The following is an 18,341-nucleotide window of genomic DNA, read 5'->3' as shown; positions in this document are numbered from 1 at the left end:
CAGCCCCTGGGTCTGCAGCTCATCAAAGGTGCTTGTGGGTTGCCCGAGTCAGTCGTGGGGAATCAGGGCAGGCTCCTACCGGTGCCTCTGAACCCAGAGCATCCGAAAAGGGACCTGACTCCGAATCCCACTGCCAGGCCCTCTTTGCAGACAGCCCAGTCTTGCTCCTCAGCCCGGGCCTTGCCTGTCCTCGGTCCCTCCCCCAGGGAGGACCTCTGCTCTTTCCTTGTGTAGCATCAATATCACCAACACTCTGCTGGACTACGACGGGATCTGGCTGTCTTTCTACAAGGAGTGGTTTTCTGCAAACGTTTCACTTGAATTTGACGTGGAGTTTAGACTGTGAGTCACCCCCAGGAGGGTCTGTGAGGGCGCTGCCCCTCCGCACCGGGAACCTGGGAAGGGGGTGGGGGGAGGGGGGGTGGCACCCTGGGGAACTCAGATCTTTCTGAACTCAACCTGGATTCGAATCCTGGCTTTCATACTCGCTCGCTGTTTGTCCTTGGGCAAGTAGCTTCACTTCTCTGAGCCTTGGTTTCTTTGGTTGAAATGTACATGGAGCTCAGTGAAGGCAGGACATTAAGCCTATGTGAATTCACTCCACTGGGCTTGATTAAATAAAAGAAAGAGGGAAACACTTTAGTTACCTCATCTCTCTTCCTTCCTCCTATCCAAACTACCCTCTGAGGTCCACTGCCCCCACAGAAAGGAAGTCCACAGCTAATGAGAAAGATTTTCAAAACAAATTACCAACTTGTGAATTTCCAAAGGCCCCTAATTCGATCTATTTAAAGGATTTTCAAAAGCCACTTGGCTAATCATGTTTTTCTCCTAAATCGCTGACTTTAGGATTTAACATCTGGACCACATGGAGCCCACAGGACCTTCCTCCTTGCATTGGTCAAGAGGCTCCAATGAAGGCGAAGGCGAGGGGAGGCCCGGGCAGGGGATGGGGCTGCTTTGCCAGCTCGGGAGAGCCACGATTGGTGTCAGCTGCTTCCAGCCTTCCACTCCTTCTCTGTCTCCTCCCAACTCCTCCTCCTCTCTCTCATGCCCAGGGCCTTCAATAACAAGATCACACAGCTGCGCTCCCGCATGAGCCTCCTGGTGGAATTCTGGCTGGAGAAAGACGAATTCGGCCGGAGGGATCTGGTGACTGGCAATTGTCAAGCGGAGCCCAGCAGCGTCAGGGTGACAATCCTAACTCAGTAAGGCCCTCGCTGCCCTCCCAGGGCTGGGCCCCCTTCCCAGCTACACACACTTGCCCACCACCTCCTAGATGAGCCTAAAACAGATCTCATCCTTTCCCCTGGATCTGCTCTTCCTCCTGCACCCCCATCCCAGCGACAGCCCTCCCCAGTTCCCGGGAGCCAGACTCTTCCTCTTCCTCACTTCCCACAGCCCGTCTCCAGTGACCTGGTAGACCTCGAGTCCTCTTTCCTCTCCATCCCCACAGTCACCGCCCTGGCTCCTGACCTCCTTCCCAGCATCCCTGACTCACACCTCATCTTCTTCACTCCACTCTCCACCCTGCAGCAGAGGTCATTTTTTCACACAGAAATCTACATCCCAGCCCCTGCTCCACACCCTCCAAAGGCTCCCCAGTGCCTTCTGGATGGAGTGCAAACACGTGAAGTCCCCTGGCCTCTCTCTGCAGCCCTTTGCCCTCCAGCCTCTCAGAGGACCCACCCATCCGTTAAAGCGGCGTGCCTACTCATTCTACCCTGCCTTCGCACATGCTGAGCCCCTCGCCAGGAGCGCCCTTCCCTTCTTTAAAACTCAACACTCATTCACTTAACAAATATTTGCTGAGTACCTCCTATGTGCCAAGCACTGTGCTTGATGTGGTGACCAAGTCGGAAAAGTTAGAGCTTAATAAAGACCTGTAGACTGGCTGGCCACCTCTGCCAACCTCAATAGACCGGGAGTCCCTCCAGGAGAAGATTTTTGTCTAATTCTTCTCTTTGATCCCACAATGCTGAATGCAACTAGATCCTCGGAGAATGTCACTAACATAGTGATTGGACATCTTCGTGCCTAGAATGCACTCACAGGAGAACAGGGTAAGGGAAAGCCTGTGGACCCTGGGAGATCTCCTGGCCTCTTTCTTCTAATCTAACCAGCACTTACAGGCTGAGTGGCCTTGGGCAAGTCACATCACTTCTCTGAGTTAGGCCTTGTTGCTAACAACGATACCGCTTGGCCGCCCCTGGATAAAGAGTAGTTCCTGTAATTATCTGTTCTGTCTACTCTCCTCCTAGGGATAGCCCATCAAAGATGAGACATTTTCTCCACAACCTTAGAGAGAAGCTGGAAAGAGTCAGCCCACACCTGGTAGAAAGCCAGGTAAGTTTGAGAATATTTTCCCCATGGACATCCCTGAGTTTGGGACTCCATATTGGCAATTTAGCAAAGGGTTTTAAACCTTGGGCTTTGTAGCCTGAAAAATCTCAATTAAAATTCCAGTTGGGCCATCCTTTGGCTGTGTGTGCTTGGGCAAGTGACTTAGGCTCCCTGAGCCTCAGTTTCCCCATCTGTAGCATGGGAACCGTCATAGTTCCCATGGCACTCAATACGAAGGAGCCACTCCTGGCACGATTCCTGTTGGAAACGCAGTGTAGCTGAAGCTCTAGCTGCAGGCACTCCAATCTTCTTTTCCCAGCCCCTGACCTCACCCTCCTCTCTTTGCCGGTGGCCCAGGTATGTCCTCTGGTTGACGAAACCCTCAGGCAGCTGGATGTGAAGCTGTTGAAAAGCCTCATGAGCTAGTGTCTGCATCTACCCAGGAAGGACCCTTCAGGAGTGGCCAGTGGCTGGAAGAGGTGCGACCCCCTGCTCCGGAGCCCCAGCGAGGCCTGCTGAGTGGGTGTCTGCACATGCTCCAAGGACACATTCAAGGTGACTATGTTATGATGACCTTTATTGGCCCCTGAGGAGAACTGGGGTAGCAGAGAGGATCACTACCAAGCAGGATGAGCCCCCCACCTAGTCACACAAACCCTCAGTGGGAACCACCACCCACCCCAACCTGAGACCAGCCCCCTCCAGCACAGATAAGCAGAATCAGCCCCTGCCCCCATACAGCTCACAGCCTAGTGAAGGGAAGACAATAAGAAGCAAATTGTTAAACGTTGTGTGGAAAGAGTTTTAGTGTGAATGCCCCTGGCATCAGCCCTTGGTTGGCATGGATGGATGAGTTTCCCCTTGGGCATTGGAGAGGTGGACACACAGACAACTGATGCCAGGCTTTCTCCTTACAGAACCTGCTGCGGCTCATGAATTCAGCCAGCGATGGATCAGCCAACCCTCCATGCCAGGCTCAAGAGTCCTCCAGCTGCCTAGTGATGCTCAGAAGGAGATTCCATATCTGAGGGCCTTGGTCCCCCTCTGACAAGGGCTTCTGCTGTCCCTGGAAACCTTTACCACAGGCCCTGGGGACCTCCTGCCCTCTCCCACAATAAACCCTCTAATTTGGAAGAGTGCAGAAGTCTCCCTGCCTGGGCCCCGATGTTTGGGAAGCCAGACCTGGTGAAGGGTCCATCCTGAGACTACATGTCCCTGGGTGCGCCCACCAGTCCAGAAATACCAGAGAAAACACCCCTGGTCTGTATTTTGCAGACAGAAGCCCGTCCACAGATTTGCTGATCCAGGAAGAAAGACTCCTGTTGAGACTTCCTAGGCTCTCAGTCATTCATCCCATGTTTATTGAGCACCTACTATATGCCAAGTACTTTCCTGGGCTCCAAGGAGGTGTAGAGAAAGGGTGAAATGGACAACCCCAATCTTTGGTCCAAACAGAAGTTTCATGAGGGTGGGGGCCAACTCATCGTGGTGGCTGATGAATCCCCAGTCCCCAGCATAGGGCTGGGTGCAGACTGTGGCTCAGCAAAGCTGCATGGCTAAACGAGTGAATGAATCCAGGTCTTCTGACTCACTCGCTGTGTTTCTGATAAAGCACTTTGCCTCTTGGTCTTCGTTATCTGCAAATGGTAGAAATTTTGCAGGATGTGAAGCTGTAGGAAACTTCACACGCTGCTGGGAGGAGGTCAGTTTTACCACCACTCTTTAAAACTGTGGCAGAAACAACTACAGCTGAGCATATTTCTACCCCAGGACACTGCAGTTCCATGACTAGACAGCCACCAGCAGAAGTACACACACGATGGGCGGGCTACAGTGCCTCAGCAGGCAAGAATGCTTGCCTGGCATGCCAGAGGACCTGGGTTCGATTCCTGGTGCCTGCCCATGTAAAAAAAAAAAAAAGAAGAAGTACACACACAAGTGTGCCAAAAGACGCACGTACAAGGATGTTCGTAACAGTGAAATTCATAACAGCCCCAATCTACAAACTCCCGAGTTGCCCATCCAAGAATGGATAAATACAATAGGGAAATACCTTGTGTCTCATCCCCCAGCGGAATCCTACAGAGCTGTGGAAATGATCTACAACCACACAGCTGTATGGATGCATCTCATAAACAGAAAGTTGAGTGGAAGAGAGCCCCAAGGGAGCACGTGGTTATAAGCCCCCATTTCTAGGAAGCTCAAAAACAGCCAAAAGGAATCCATGCTGTTAGTTTCAGGGTCGCGGTTCCCTTGGGGTGGGGGGTGGCCAGTGCCTGGGAGGGGCTCTGGAGAGGCCTCTGCAGAGCTGATAATGTTCAGCTCTTCATCTTGCTGCTGGCTGTGGGGCCGACAGGTGTTCAGTTCGTGAAAACTCCTGAAGCTACTCACTTATGTGCATTTTTCTTATGTATATTAGATATACAAGGGGTTTTTTTTTTCTTCGCATGGTCAGGCTCTGGAAATCAAACCCAGGTCTCTGGCATGGCAGGTGAGAATGAGCCACTGTTGCACTGCCCCCATATATTATATTTTAACAAACTTTTTTTTTTAATTAACCATGTTTACCTTGCAGAATTCTTGTGACGAGTACATACAAAAACATTGGCAATGTGTTTACCAGGTGCCAGGTCCATGGGAAATGTTTATGAAATGGCGTTTAATTAATTGTTGATTATTTGATTATTGGCTATTCAGTTATAAACTATCGATTCCAGCCCTCCTCCATCAGAGGGCAGAGAAAGCATCCCAAGAAACCAAGGGGCACTCTTGGTGATCGTACCTCATCAGTTCCCAGCAGCCCCATGAGGTACAAAGCTGTCACCTCCATTTCACACATGAAGCAGCAGGGGATCAGAGAGATAAAGTCACTTGCCCAAGATCACCCAGCAAGGAAACGGCCAGGTCAAGCCTGCTCTCAAACAGCCGGGTCTCCAGAGCCCACACCCCACCCTCAACCACAAGGACCTCCGCCAGCCTCTCTTTTCTTCCTTTCTAAATCCCCACCCACTTGAGGACAAAGTCCCGAAAGCTGTGTTCCGCCGCATTGGTGAACTCAAACAAGGAAATGTCACCAGTCCAGACACAAGAATAGAGCAGGAGAGCCTCGGGTTTCCATCTTTCAACTCATACTCCTTAATCTGAAATGCTTCCCAGGGGATTTGCAACCTTAAACCCTAGTGTTCACGCAGGTGATTCCTCTTGACAGCCCCGAGCTTGTGGGGGGCTTTTCTTGCTCATGATTCAAAGAGCAAACACGGGGCGGGAGGGCTGGGCCCCGTCTGGCAGCGCCTCGCCTGGTCTCAAGGTGGAGCTCAGGCACCTTTTGTCTGCCTCCCTCTTGACCTTTCCCCGGGGCAGGTCAGGGGCTTCCTTAAGGGGCCTCCTCAGCTTTTCACATTCTGTTGCGCTTTTAAATTATTATTATTTTCATTTTAAGGTTTGCAGAGCCATCATCGTCTCATCAGGTTTTCTCCTGGAAAGGCGATACGTTGTTGGATAATGTATCACTCTTATGATTTGGGGGTAAGGGGTGGTTTAAGCAGAAAGACAGCCCCCAAATTATGCCAGAACCGTGCTCTGGGCACCTGCCCACCTGTGCCTTGTAACTTCCAAGCACTGACTGTCCCAGGTGAGACACTTCTTTCACCCCCTCCACAGCCCTGGGAGGTGGGTTCATCCGCCCCATGTTACAAGGAAACTGAGGCTCAAAGAGGGGAAGCAGCGTGCCCAGCTGCAGGGTTGGGAGCTCAGGGCTGTCTGATTTCACATCTAGTGGGAGGGCTCCGGTGAGGATGGGCAGGTACTTCCTGAACTGAAGACTGATGCAAACTTGCTTTTACGGTTAAGATACTGAAGCCAAGAGCCCCGAATGACAGTCTGGCTTCACCTCTTCCCAACTGAGGCAGCCCTGGGCAGCTCACTGGCCTCCCTGAGCCTCAGTTTCTCTGCAGGATTGTTAGAGATGGGGTACAGTTCTGGCATTCCATAAAAAAGTTATTATTATTCACGCTAAATATGATTTGGAAGATAAATCTCCAATGCAAGTGAAACTTGCCTTAAGCAAACTCTACTTAAGAAAATGTATTTTCTCATAAAAGCGGGGGTGCCTAGCTCTCAGTGTACTCTTTGTTCTTTGGCCCCTAAGGAAGTCATTGCAGTACCAGTTCGTCTGAGACACCCACCCCCACCCCACCTCAAGCTCAGCACCCACCCTAACCTTGCTCCCGGGAAACAGAGCCAGCACCCCACTCCCAAGTTCTGGAGAACAGACCTTACATGGGTCAGAGTGCCTTGAAAAATAAAACTAACTCTGCCCTTTCAAAATGGACCTCAGTTTAGATAAGGATAGGCTCCCAAATACCATCGCAATCTGATATGTGGGAAGAAAAGGTCGCCCACAGTTTCTGAGAAACGCACCCGGAAGCAAAGATGTCACCCATGTGGGAAAACAACATCCCGGCGTGTTGCCAGCGTGTCTTTCCCGGGTTTCCTGATACCCCGAGACCCTTCTCCTACTCGGGCTGCTAGAACACACCGCCCCCGTGGTTTCAAGGGGGAGCAACTTCAGTAGAAGCAGAGAGAAGGCTTTTGGGAAAACTACAGTGATAGAGAGCAGATCAGGGCATGCCCAGGGTCACGGGGGGTGGGGGGTGGGGGGGCTACAAAGGGGTGGCACAAGGGAGTTTTGGGGGCAATGGAGCTGTTTGTTGTATAATTGTACCCTGACTATTCTGCTGGTTACCTTAAACTATAGATGTGTTAGAAGTCATGGACTGTACACCAAAAAAAAAAAAGAAAAGATCAATTTTGCTGTATATCAGGGGTTTTAAAAATAGTCTTAAGAAAACAAAGCAATACACTTAGAACCACCAAAATGGATATCTCAGTTAGCTTATCCACACGCATATTTAAATAAAGTATCCAAATAATCATTGTAAAACCTGTGTTTGCACAGTAAGATTCATAAACCAATTTAAAATTAAGGCAACAAGATGTTTCTTAAAGATGATTGTATAATGATATAGTTTTCACAATGTGACTGTGTGATTATGAAAACCTTGTGTCTGATGCTCCTTTTATTTACCTTGTTAACAGATGAGTAGAACGTATGGAATAAAAATAAATAATAGGGGGAACAAATGTTAAAATAAATTTAGTAGATTGAAATGCTAGTGATCAGTGAAAGGGAGGGGTAAGGGATATGATATGTATTAATTTTTTTCTGTTTTCTTTTCATTTCTTTTTCTGAATTGATGCAAATGTTCTAAGAAATGATCATGATGATGACTATACAACTATGTGATGATATTGTGAATTACTGATTATATATGTAGAATAGAATGATCATATGGTAAGAATGTTTGTGTTTGTATGTTCGTATGTTTAATCAATAAAATTTTAAAAATAAAGATAAAAAAATAAAATAAAATTAAGGCAACAAGGAAAAAAATCTACAAATTCAGATAGCAGAGTTTCTTAAATTCTAAATATTAAACACTAACTTAACCTCTGATCAGCTGTCAAAGCTATGAATGTTCAGTTTTAAAAGTAATTTTTCTGAAACTTTTTTTTTTATTTCAAAACTCAGAGCACGGGACACTGAGATTAACAGATGTATATAATGAGTCAAGCAAGAATTGCTGGCCCCAAAACTAGAAAAATTTCCCCATGTTGGGCTGCTGCCTTGTAAGAGTCCAAGACAAACTGAAGAGACCATGGTTGTGACAGCTTCCTGTGCCCTTGCCCCTTCCCAGGCAAACCCTGGCAGGGAAGGAGGGCCACAGAAACCCACGCAGATGTTGGCTTCTTTGTTCCTTCCCAGGGACAGGAGAGACAAACAGACTCCAGGGAGAGACGGTTAACTGGAGGTCTGGGTAGACGGGCTGGGGCAGCGCCCCATGGGCCTGCAGGAGGCCCAGGAAATTTAGGAACAGCAAACAACCGGGAATGTCTCAGGAGGGAGAAGAAAGTAAATGCAAAATCCAAAGGGACCTTAAGGAGCGGGAGGGAGAAATGGGATGTGGGCAATCGGGGGAGCAGTGGCCCCGAGGATGTCTCTGCATTTCCAGTCAACAGCAGGAACAGGGCAGCCCCCTTCAAATGTCTTGTTGGCACAAATGAAGTCCCCCTGGCACAGCAAGGAAACCCCAGGGAAAACAGGGAAGTTGCCATTATCCAACAAAATGGCATCTGAAATGGTAATTAAGCTATATATAAATAAGACAGAAAAATGTATGGACATCTGATTTATGAACCGAGATCCATGCTTGTTCCCCAAACATTATCCCCCATTAGCCCTGCAAGGTGGGTTTTCTCCTGTCCATTTTATAGATGAAGCAGCTGGAGTTCAGAGGACCAGAGCATCTTGCTCGCCTCACGGGATTTGCACCAGCCCTCTGTACTCCAACCCCATCCTCTTCCCGTCACAGCACGTACATGGCTCTCTGACTTAAAGCCAGGGGATGCATGCTGTACAGTAACTTCAATCCTTGACTTACCTGACTCAGTTTCCCCACAAGGATAGTGGACCCAACCCATAAGTTATTACTAAGATAATTAAAAAATGGGGCCAACTTTTCGAGGATGGCTGACCACATACAAGTGTGGGAAGAATCCAGAGAACACCTTGAACAGATGTCTGAGTTCAAATGCGCCACCACCTGGGCCCCTTGGAGGCAGAGGCAAAGCTGTCACCGGGGGTGGGCACAGGCCCAGCCAACACCCGACGTGAGGGGAAGGCAGCTTGGCTCTCTGATGACAGGAAAGTCAGACAGACACAGGGATGAATTCTGATTCCATCACTCACTCGCTGTGTGCTTGGGAAGGAGTCACCTCCCTGAACCTCAGTCTTCTCATCTGACATATGGGAACAACAGTGTCAACCACCCCCGACAAAGGTGAGGTTCAAATATGGAAAGCACCTGGTACGTAGCAGGTGCTGAATAGATGCGCCGTCCCTCCTCTCTCCTCTTTTGCTTGTGAAGTGTTGGGTTTTGCAGGGAAAGGTCTGCTTTCCTGGGCCCGAGGCCTCAGCCTCACTGCCTGAATTTTTCCATCTTCAAGGGCCCAAGTGGTGGGACAGATGCCTTATCCTTCACACGGCCAAAAGAGAGGAAAGGGTGAGGGTAGAGACCAAGAGGGAGGGCCCTCAGGCCTGGGGACCTGGAAAGAATTCTCCAGGACAAGCTCCTGAGAAGCCTGAGGGTGTGAAATTCACAGAAGAGGGAGAATGAAATGAGAGATGAGTGTGGGAAGCGCCTTCCCCGTGTCAGTGCGGCGTGCAAGAAGAGGGCAGAGGCAGGAATGCTTGGGCTCCTCACCAGCTCGCCCCACCCTCTGAGCCTCAGTTTCCTCCTGGCCAGAGAGAGGGAGTGCTCATTCCGACCTCACACGTGTCGTGAGCATCCGTGAGTTGCAGGGTGAGCCACACGGGGGGAGGGGGGGACGGTGGCCCAGCCCGGTGAGAGCTCAGCTGGTGTTACTTGTTGACCTTCCTTTCATTGTCATTCTGGGCTGGTGAATTGAGTTTTGACCCCACGGCCTTATCTGTGCATCTTTGGGCAAGTCTCAGTTTGCTCCTCTGTAATTAAGGAGCAGTAACCCCTCCCTTGCAGGGCCACTGTGGGGACACAGGGCCCCCTGGCAGGTGATTCTCATGCAATAGGGACTTAGAAAATGGGAGCCCCCCCAGCCCTGGGATTGAGGGATTTCCCAGATGTCAGGATGCTTGATGAGGTTCTACTCTTTTTGACGCTTTGGGAGCAAGAGTTCTCAGGTTGGAGAAAAGTCCTCAGGTTGGACGGGGAGTGGAAAGGGGCTCAGAGGAGCTCACGGGCCCTTCCTGGGCTACAGCTGTCCCGCTGCTGTTCCCAAGTAGGTCTTCCCGGCCACGCGGAGCTCGGGCCCCTGGCCTCGACCCTGTTCACAAAACTGTGAAGTCTTGAGTGACATCCCCATCTCAGGTTTTTCTCAGCTTCTTTTGTCAGGCCAGGGGCTTAGCGGTCCCACCCGCTAATGTGATTGGCAATTATTTACTTTGGAGAGCCCTGAAAGGCACCACCAGATTGCAGAAATCTGAATTATCTAGAAATCCATCATCTGCTCAGACACTTCCTGATTGCCACACTATAAAAGAGGCTGCCTCTTAGGTAGAAACTAGCAGAAGAGAGAGCAGAGGACCAGGGCGGCTCAGAGACCTCTGAGAAGTCCAGGTGAGACCTACCGGCTCGCCCCTCACGACCCGGGTGCCAGGGCTCCTGGCTGCCAGGGGGGTACTGGCAGACTGCACCGGGTCCCTCACTGGGGGCCTTTCCAGAAAAGCAGAGCTTCTTTTTGGCATTTGCAGTTTGGGGGGTGGCCATTCACTCTGCTTTCCCAAGGGACCGGTAACATCGATGTAGAAATGCTCAGCAGCGGGCGATGTGATGGAGGTAGGATTTCCCTCCCTGCAGGAGAGAGAGTGCTCCCCCTCTCCTGGAATCTAGAAGGCAAGAGTTTTATCTTGAGGTTGGCAATGGGGAACGCAGATCATTCATGGAGCATCTAAAATTATTCATCTTTGTACATTTTGATGCGTTTTGCTGGGATTGGGGCTCCTTAGCATCCATGGGATACTTCAAGGGTCTGTTGCCCAAAAGAGATTCAGAGCCCCCAATCAAAATGGACCCAACTGACTCTTTGGACCAAAAAGACCTTTAAATTCCAACCAACACAATAATGAAGGGGCTTTAGCTGAATCAGCCAATTGGGGAAATTTTGCCCAAAACAGTCAGTCATCTCCAAAGTGTAGGTACCATCTTTGCTGGGTGCCAAATAAGCCTGAAAGAGAATTAGTGGTATCTAGGAGAGGGCTGGTTCAAAAGCCAGCCAAGGGTGGACCACGGTGGCTCAGTGGCAGAGTTCTCGTCTGCCATGCTAGAGACCTGGGTTCAATTCCCAGTCCCTGCCCATGCACAAAAAAAAAGCAACCAAATCTCAGAGGTTTTCTCAGAAATTCATCCAGGTTAGCTTGAGAGAGAAGAGAAAGGTATAGAAAAGATAGTGTGTATGTGTGGCCATTTGTACATAAGGTGAGGGGAGAGTTAGGAGACCTTCCTTCAGCCGCAGCTCTGCTGTGCGACCTTGGGAAAATCATTACCCATCTCTGGTACCCTGGCCCCTATATGCAAGGAAGTCTTTGGGTAGCCCCAGGGTTTCCCCACCTCAGGCCTGGCTGAGATGGTGGCTATAGCTGTGCAGGCTCTATGTTCCATGACACGGCCTCTAGCATGTCCAGGCTTCTTCATTTGCTTTGTCTGAAGAGCAGGAACTAGGGGCAGTGATTGAAGCCATCTCAAGCAAGTCTGATTGGGGGGTAAATCTGGTGGTCACTTAATTTAAACACAAGTCTCTGAGTCAGACAGATCTAGCTTCAAATCCTCTCTGCATCGTGTATTTATAACCTTGTAGGAAGTTACCTGAACCTGCTGGAGCTCAGTTTCCTCATCTGTGCACGTGCCCACCTCAGGGATGGGGCTAAGATTAAATCAGTTATTGAGTGGAAAGCACTCAGCCTGGCTCCCTGGCACACGGAATGCACAATCATGTCAGCTCTTTCTGTTCACTACCTGGCTTTCTGGGGAGCAGACAAGTGAGAGGCCACCCCCCTCCCAGGGGAGCAGCTAGATTCCCGATATCCTGATAGATTCTGATATCTGCACCACATTGAGACCCCCCCGTTCTCACCACAGACATCAAGAGAGAAGATGCTTCAAGTCGGATGCCTCCTCGTCCTCTGCGGGCTGCTGGCCCAGACCTCAGCCCTGCTGGAAGGCCTGCCTCTGCCTCTGCCCCTGGGCCAGGCGCGGCCCCCAGCTGCCACCCCGGCTTTGCCCTCAGCTCCGTCACATCTCGCTGAGAGCCTGACAAGTGGTAAGATGGAGGCCAACACCCTCTTTCAGATGGCATAGGATGGAGTGCAGGAGGATGAGGGACAGCAGTCCAGCGGGGTGTGGGGGAGACAGGGATGAATTGGGGGGTAGGGATGGAGGATCTGGACTCATCAGATCTGCCCCTGGAGACCCTTATATCCATTTCCAGCTCTCAGCAATGGATTGCTCTCTGGGGATCTATTGGACACCCTCAAAAGCCTTCCACTCCTGGATGCCCTGAAAGCTGGAGGAGGCTCTTCCGATGGCCTGCTTGGGGATCTGCTTGGGAAAGTGACTTCAGTGGTCCCTCTCCTGAACAACCTCATTGAGTGAGTTGCCCTGAAACAGGCCTTTGGCCCCCACCAGGGAACCCCTTTTGGAGATCTCACAGCCCCAAGCACTGACCCTGGAGAAGAAAGGGGAGCAGTCTGAACATAGGGCCAGTCTTGGTTCTGAGGCCCTTCTCACATAGAGGGGCCCACCAGCCCTCTTGTATCAGTAACTGCCCCCAGTTCTGAGGCACATCCTGTGTCCTCAGCATCATGTCTAATCCTCATGACAACTGTTGAGGTTCAGCCTCAGTTTACAGAAGACAAAACTAAGGTCCAGAGTGGTACCTTTGCTCTCATAACTAGAGTGATGCAAAGCAAGAACTCACTAAGGCCAAAGCCAAGGCTCTTTGCACTGTACCACAGTAATTTTGTTCTCCCTACCTATGAATATCTTCAAACACAGGTGGCCTTTAATGTAAGCAAGAAAGTATAAGCTTCCTTCCTTGATTATATCAGCAGCATGACTGAAAACAATGGGATTCCATGGAAGACCTAATGTGATGATTCATGTGAGATCCTGAGAGCTCTCTAAGCAGGACTCAATAATGGAAAAGCTTGATACCAGGGATGCTGTAAAAGCTTAGTTCCCTGATAGAGCTAGATCAAAATAACTTCCAAGATTCCTACCCACCCAGGTACTTACCATCTTGACCCAAGACAGACTTGGGTTTGATCCCCAAATATATCATGTACTTCCTGGGGCACCTGGGACAAGGTACTCACTCTCTCTGGGCTTGTTTTCTCCACTGTAAAATAGAGACTGTAGTGCCCACTGAGACTGTAGGGGGGATTGGAAAGGATGTAAATCACCTGAAGAATGGCTGGCTCAGAGAAGAGACTCAGGTCTACCCTTGTTTATTCTCCCTGACTCTCTCCCCTTCAATCCCATGATAAATACTGTTGACTGAACCACCATTGAAGGTCATGGCAGGATGAGCTATTCCTACCCATAAATCTTCACTCCTATTGCTCATACATCATCATTCATTCACTTATCCACCCATTCATCTATGTGTCCATTATTCCATCCATCTAACCACTTACTCTTCCTTCCATCCACTCATACATCAGTCTACCTACTCTTCCATCAATATACAAATTCAACAAATAAGAAGTAGTAACCCCTTCCCTTGTAAGGTTCTGAGCTGGGTATTCAAGTTGCAAACATAAGCCAGATAAAGTCCCTATACTTTATAGACTTGAAAGAAGGAGAGGGCCATGTATGTATCAGGTTTTGACCCAGCGCAGAGGTTGGGAAAGACCGATGTGTGATTAAGAACCCATTTGACTTTTGCTTCAGACTTCCCTCTTATCTTCTCCATCCCTCATGGGTAGCTCCACCATGGAGGTGGGTGAGGTTGGGTTAAAGATGGTTTCTGACCTTAGTGGTGTTGGGGCTAGAGAAGTTAACATTTCTCCCTGGACAGAGTGAAGGTCACTGATGCCCAGCTGCTGGAACTTGGCCTTGTGCAGAGCTCTGATGGTCACCGTCTCTACGTCACCATCCCTCTGGGTCTGATCCTCAATGTGAAGATGTGAGTGGACCCACAAAGGGAATGGGAGAATGGCTTCCCATGGGAGACCCTGAGGACCATGGGTAGCCAAAAAGACAGTGTTGGAATCTAACAGACCTAGTCTCCAACTTTGCTCATGTGCTGAATTACCTTCAGTACCCTCCTTAACCTCTTTGAGCCTTTTTTTTCCCTATTGGGAAATAAGATGAGTAGAGCTGTGGGCAAGATGGAGAGAGGTGAGGCTGGCATTCCTGTTGAGGAGAAAATTCCCGTCCTGGTGGTTGGGCCAGATACCAGTAGAACCATCTTCTTTGCAGGCCCCTGGCTGGAAGTGTGTTGAAGCTGGCTGTGAAGTTGAATATCACTGCAGAACTCAAAGTTGTGAAAGATGAGCAGGGAAAGGCTCACCTGGTCCTTGGCGACTGCACCCACTCCCCTGGCAGTCTGAATATCTCCTTGCTTGATGGGTGAGACCGGAGTAGGCAGCTTCTCCTGCCCAGAGTTAACAAGAGGGTGGAATAACAGATGGGTGGTTGGGAAGATGGAACAATGGGAGGATGGGTGAGTGGGAAGATGCAAGAGTGGTAAGATGGATGGATGGATGGATGGATGGATGGATGGATGGTTAAAAGGAAAGAGACATGTAGACATGTGGATGGATGGATGGATGGATGGATGGATGGATGGATGGATGGTTAGGTAGCTGGATAGAAAGAGTCACTTATCCCTTCTTAGACCAGGCCAACCAATTTTATGCTGGCTCAGGCAATAAGAGATCTGAGTTCAAGCCTTATATCTCAGTGGGGAGTGAGAAAATATAGAGAATTTCCTACATGAATTTGGACAGTGATCCCCAACTCTGGGTCTCAGCTTACTTATCTGTGACATGGAGGTACATCAGGGTTATCGATAGACTCTACTAGGATAATAAATATAAATGTGCTTTTATCCAATGGGGGTAAAATGACTATGGAGCTTAACTAGCTTATTTTGTTTAGTTACATGTCATATAGGAAGACTGAATCATGCAGAACATGCATCCTTATCATGGCTAACATTTAGTGATCACATATAACATACTTCACATGTATTATCTCATTGAAACTTCATGATAACTATGTACTAAGTACTTTCCATTCATTTATGGATCCTACAAAGCCTTACTGAACACCTACTGTGCTCTGGAACTGAGTTTGTTCAACACATACCTTCTGTGTGCATATTGTGTAAGGCATAATTCCCCCTAAGAGGGTCCCCTTTATGTTCAGCTTGCACACGGGTGTGCTGGACAAGGTCCAGTCCCAGTTCCTTAGTGCTGAGACTGAAGTGGGCAGAGTGGTCTGTGAAGACTTCTCCATATCCATCTCAGGCCTCTGCAGGTCCCACATCATCTATGACTTTTCTCTTTCAGACTTGCCCCTCTCCCCATTCAAAGCCTTATTGACAGCCTCACTGGGGTCCTGGATAAAGTCCTTCCTGAACTGGTACAGGGCAAGGTAAGTAGGCACACGTGGGAGACTCCTGATCCTTGAATCTTAGAGCTTCTCAGGCCAAAAGAGACCCCTGGGGTGAGCTGATCTGAGCCCTTCAATTTGATCAGTAAATTCCATCCAACTCAATCTTTCTGTTCATTGATCGATTGGTCTGTATTTCTTCTTTCCGTCCTTCACAATGCATGGATTGGTTCCTGCTCTGGCCCAGGTCCTGTGTTTCTTCCACACTACAGCTGAAATGGACGGCCCCACCCCTAGAAGCTTTTGTTCCAGCCCTCTATAGTCACACACAAGCAGTCATCAAGCTCATGCTTGGGTGTCCCTATAACCAGAAATTCACCCCTTCCAGAGAAAGCCACCCTATCTAGAAACAGATGTGGCATCACAGCGTGAACACTGGTGTGTTGTGTGATTTGGGGCACCTTGCAAACCCCTCTCATAGCTTTATTTCTCTTCTGCCTAATTTGGAAATGTGATCTGTGTAAATGCTTAGAATCAAAACACTTCCAGCCACCGAAAAATCATGGAAAATCTCCCCCCAAAGAATCCATCCTTGGGGTGCTGCTCTTCTCAGTTCCCTACAGGTGGCTTTGCTTAACCCCCGTCTCTGCCCTGCCTCTGGTCAGGTGTGCCCTCTGGTCAATGGGATTCTCAGCCAACTGGATGTCACCCTTGTACATAACATTATCAGTAAGTACTAGTTTGCAAGCTCTCTCTCCCCCTCTGCAGGAACAATAATTCCCCCAAGGAGCTTTGTCCCTGCAAATCAAAGGACAGCCACATCCCTCTGGTCTCACCTCTCCCCCATTTGAGTTCATTTTTTTTCCCCCTGAATTGTCCAGATAATTTTGAGGTGTAAAGCCTGTCTCCCTGCATTGGCCCTGTCGCTGAGCTGGTGTGGGAGGGGGCCTGCGTTGGTCAGATCCCCAAAGCCTACATCTCCTGGCCCCTGGCCCAGCGGGAATGGGGGACCCTCCTGGACTCCTTCACACGGAGGCCATCACTCTGGTCTGTTTTTAATTTTTTTCCCAGACATGCTGATCCGTGGTCTGCAATTTAACATCAAGGTCTAAGCCTTCCAGCACGGTGCCTGGCGTCTGCCAACCTGGTGGGTGCTGCTGAGTGGACATGCTGATTCTGCCCCTTAGCCCCCGGGAGTTGTGATGCCAGCTGCCCTTCTCCTGGGAGGGGGCATCAGGGGGCATGGGACAATGACAGCCAAAGAGAAAGACAAACCCACACAGAAGCACACACACGTATGCACAAAGAAGTCCATAGGAACTCAACAGTGGAGAGACACAAATGGCACAGCAACACAGCTACCAAGAGAACACATGTGGTCATGGATACACACAGACACACACATATAAATGCCCAAACACATGGTCACTCAGACACACAGATGCACTCACTGTGATGTCTGCACACTCACACAGTCACGCACAGGCAGACTTACTGCACACAAGTTCACACAGACATGCACTTACTCAAATACATACGCAAGGAACCCCCAAACCTCCCCTCTGGCCTACCCTGTGGCTGAGACAAGACCCCTGGCCCCAGGGTCTCGGTGTCCTCTCCTCCGTCTGGAGGGTGGGTTTGATGACAGGCCAATATCTGTCGCAGCCAGGGACCTTGGACATCCATTCTGAATTAGGTTTGATCCCAACAGGAATGTTTTCGGCTGCTCAACCCACTCCCTGCCCAGCTTCCTAGGGCCTACAGAAGGCTGGCCCATGTCTTGAATAATGACGCGGCCACAGTTTGGGGACCAAAGAGGCCTTTTCTCCGGGCACCTGCTTCCCCTCCTTGCCAACCGAGCGCGTGTTATATTCTTTGTTTCTTATCAAATAAACTTGCTCTTCCCTGCACTGGGGGCTCTTGTCGTATTTCATCATCACTTCAGGGCTACTAAGATGAAAAGAGGCTGGGCCTGGGGAGTTGGGGCCATAGGACAGTGTTTGGACTTACATTGTCCACCATCCAAATGGTCTTAAGTAGGAGAAGATGTTCAGACGCCACATGGATTTCGGAATGGTTGCTCTTAGGTCCTTAGCAGGATGGACCTTGAAGGTGAGGATAGATGCAATAATCTAGGTAGAAATCAAGACACCGGTTTCCACACAAGGAGAGAAAGAGCAGATCTGAGAGCGTTTCAGGAGGTAGAAGTGGAAGGATGTGGTGAGGGAGGCTCCATCTGCGTCTCGGGTTGGGGAGCCCAAGGGGAGTCGGGAACGTGGGAGGAAGGGTGGATTCCAGCAGGAAGTCGGTACTTTCCGCTGTGGCCATGGGTGTGGTCGTGGCTGGGAGACCCCGGGGGAGGCCGGTAAGTTGATGAATGCATATGTCATCTACCACTTCTCTTGTGCTTACTTGAATCTAGCCATTACTGGCCTCCTTTCTGTTCCGTGAAAAAAGAGGATGATAAAGATGACCTGGAAAAAGCATAGGAGAAAGGGCAGACCCGTTCAAAGTGGTCATTTCTGAAAGGCTTGAGAAAAGATAGGCATAGAGAAAGGGTCCCTGGCATTTTAAATAAGGAGATTATTGATACTTTGGATGAGAGTCACCTTTTTGGGAAGAAGAAGACAAATTTTAAGGAGCTGAGGAGAGGAAAGGAAATGAGGAAGTTGAAATTGTGAGTGTAGATGAGATTTCTAATCCAAAGGGAGACCAAACAGGGATACACCCATTCCCTGCCCCTGCCAAACATCCATCACCATTTCCAGACCCACCACTATCTCCATC

General features: G+C 49.6%; 2 protein-coding genes across 3 annotated transcripts in view; both read left to right on the top strand.

Moving 5' to 3' along the window:
- The window catches only part of BPIFA3 (BPI fold containing family A member 3), an 11,033-nt gene extending 7,556 nt beyond the window's left edge, over positions 1-3,477 (top strand). The window contains exons 3-7 of one of the 2 annotated variants that reach the window (XM_077111322.1): positions 235-342; positions 1,059-1,208; positions 2,262-2,346; positions 2,701-2,898; positions 3,261-3,477. In XM_077111322.1, coding sequence (XP_076967437.1) covers positions 235-342; positions 1,059-1,208; positions 2,262-2,346; positions 2,701-2,769 — 412 coding nt within the window. In that variant the 3' untranslated portion in view covers positions 2,770-2,898; positions 3,261-3,477. Of the gene's footprint in view, positions 1-234; positions 343-1,058; positions 1,209-1,992; positions 2,057-2,261; positions 2,347-2,700; positions 2,899-3,260 lie in introns of those variants that run through there. The other variant, XM_077111331.1, reaches the window with a different exon arrangement.
- Positions 3,478-12,089: 8,612 nt separating this feature from the next.
- BPIFA1 (BPI fold containing family A member 1) lies at positions 12,090-16,666 on the top strand. The gene is made up of 7 exons (XM_077159923.1): positions 12,090-12,255; positions 12,424-12,583; positions 14,014-14,121; positions 14,418-14,567; positions 15,512-15,596; positions 16,220-16,283; positions 16,626-16,666. Exons 1-7 carry the CDS (start codon positions 12,090-12,092, stop codon positions 16,664-16,666), a joined length of 774 nt encoding a protein of 257 aa, XP_077016038.1.
- Positions 16,667-18,341: the final 1,675 nt, after the last annotated feature.

Source organism: Tamandua tetradactyla, chromosome 1, assembly GCF_023851605.1.
Source record: "Tamandua tetradactyla isolate mTamTet1 chromosome 1, mTamTet1.pri, whole genome shotgun sequence".
NCBI classification, from domain to species: domain Eukaryota; kingdom Metazoa; phylum Chordata; class Mammalia; order Pilosa; family Myrmecophagidae; genus Tamandua; species Tamandua tetradactyla.
This window is presented reverse-complemented; position numbering and strand designations above follow the sequence as displayed.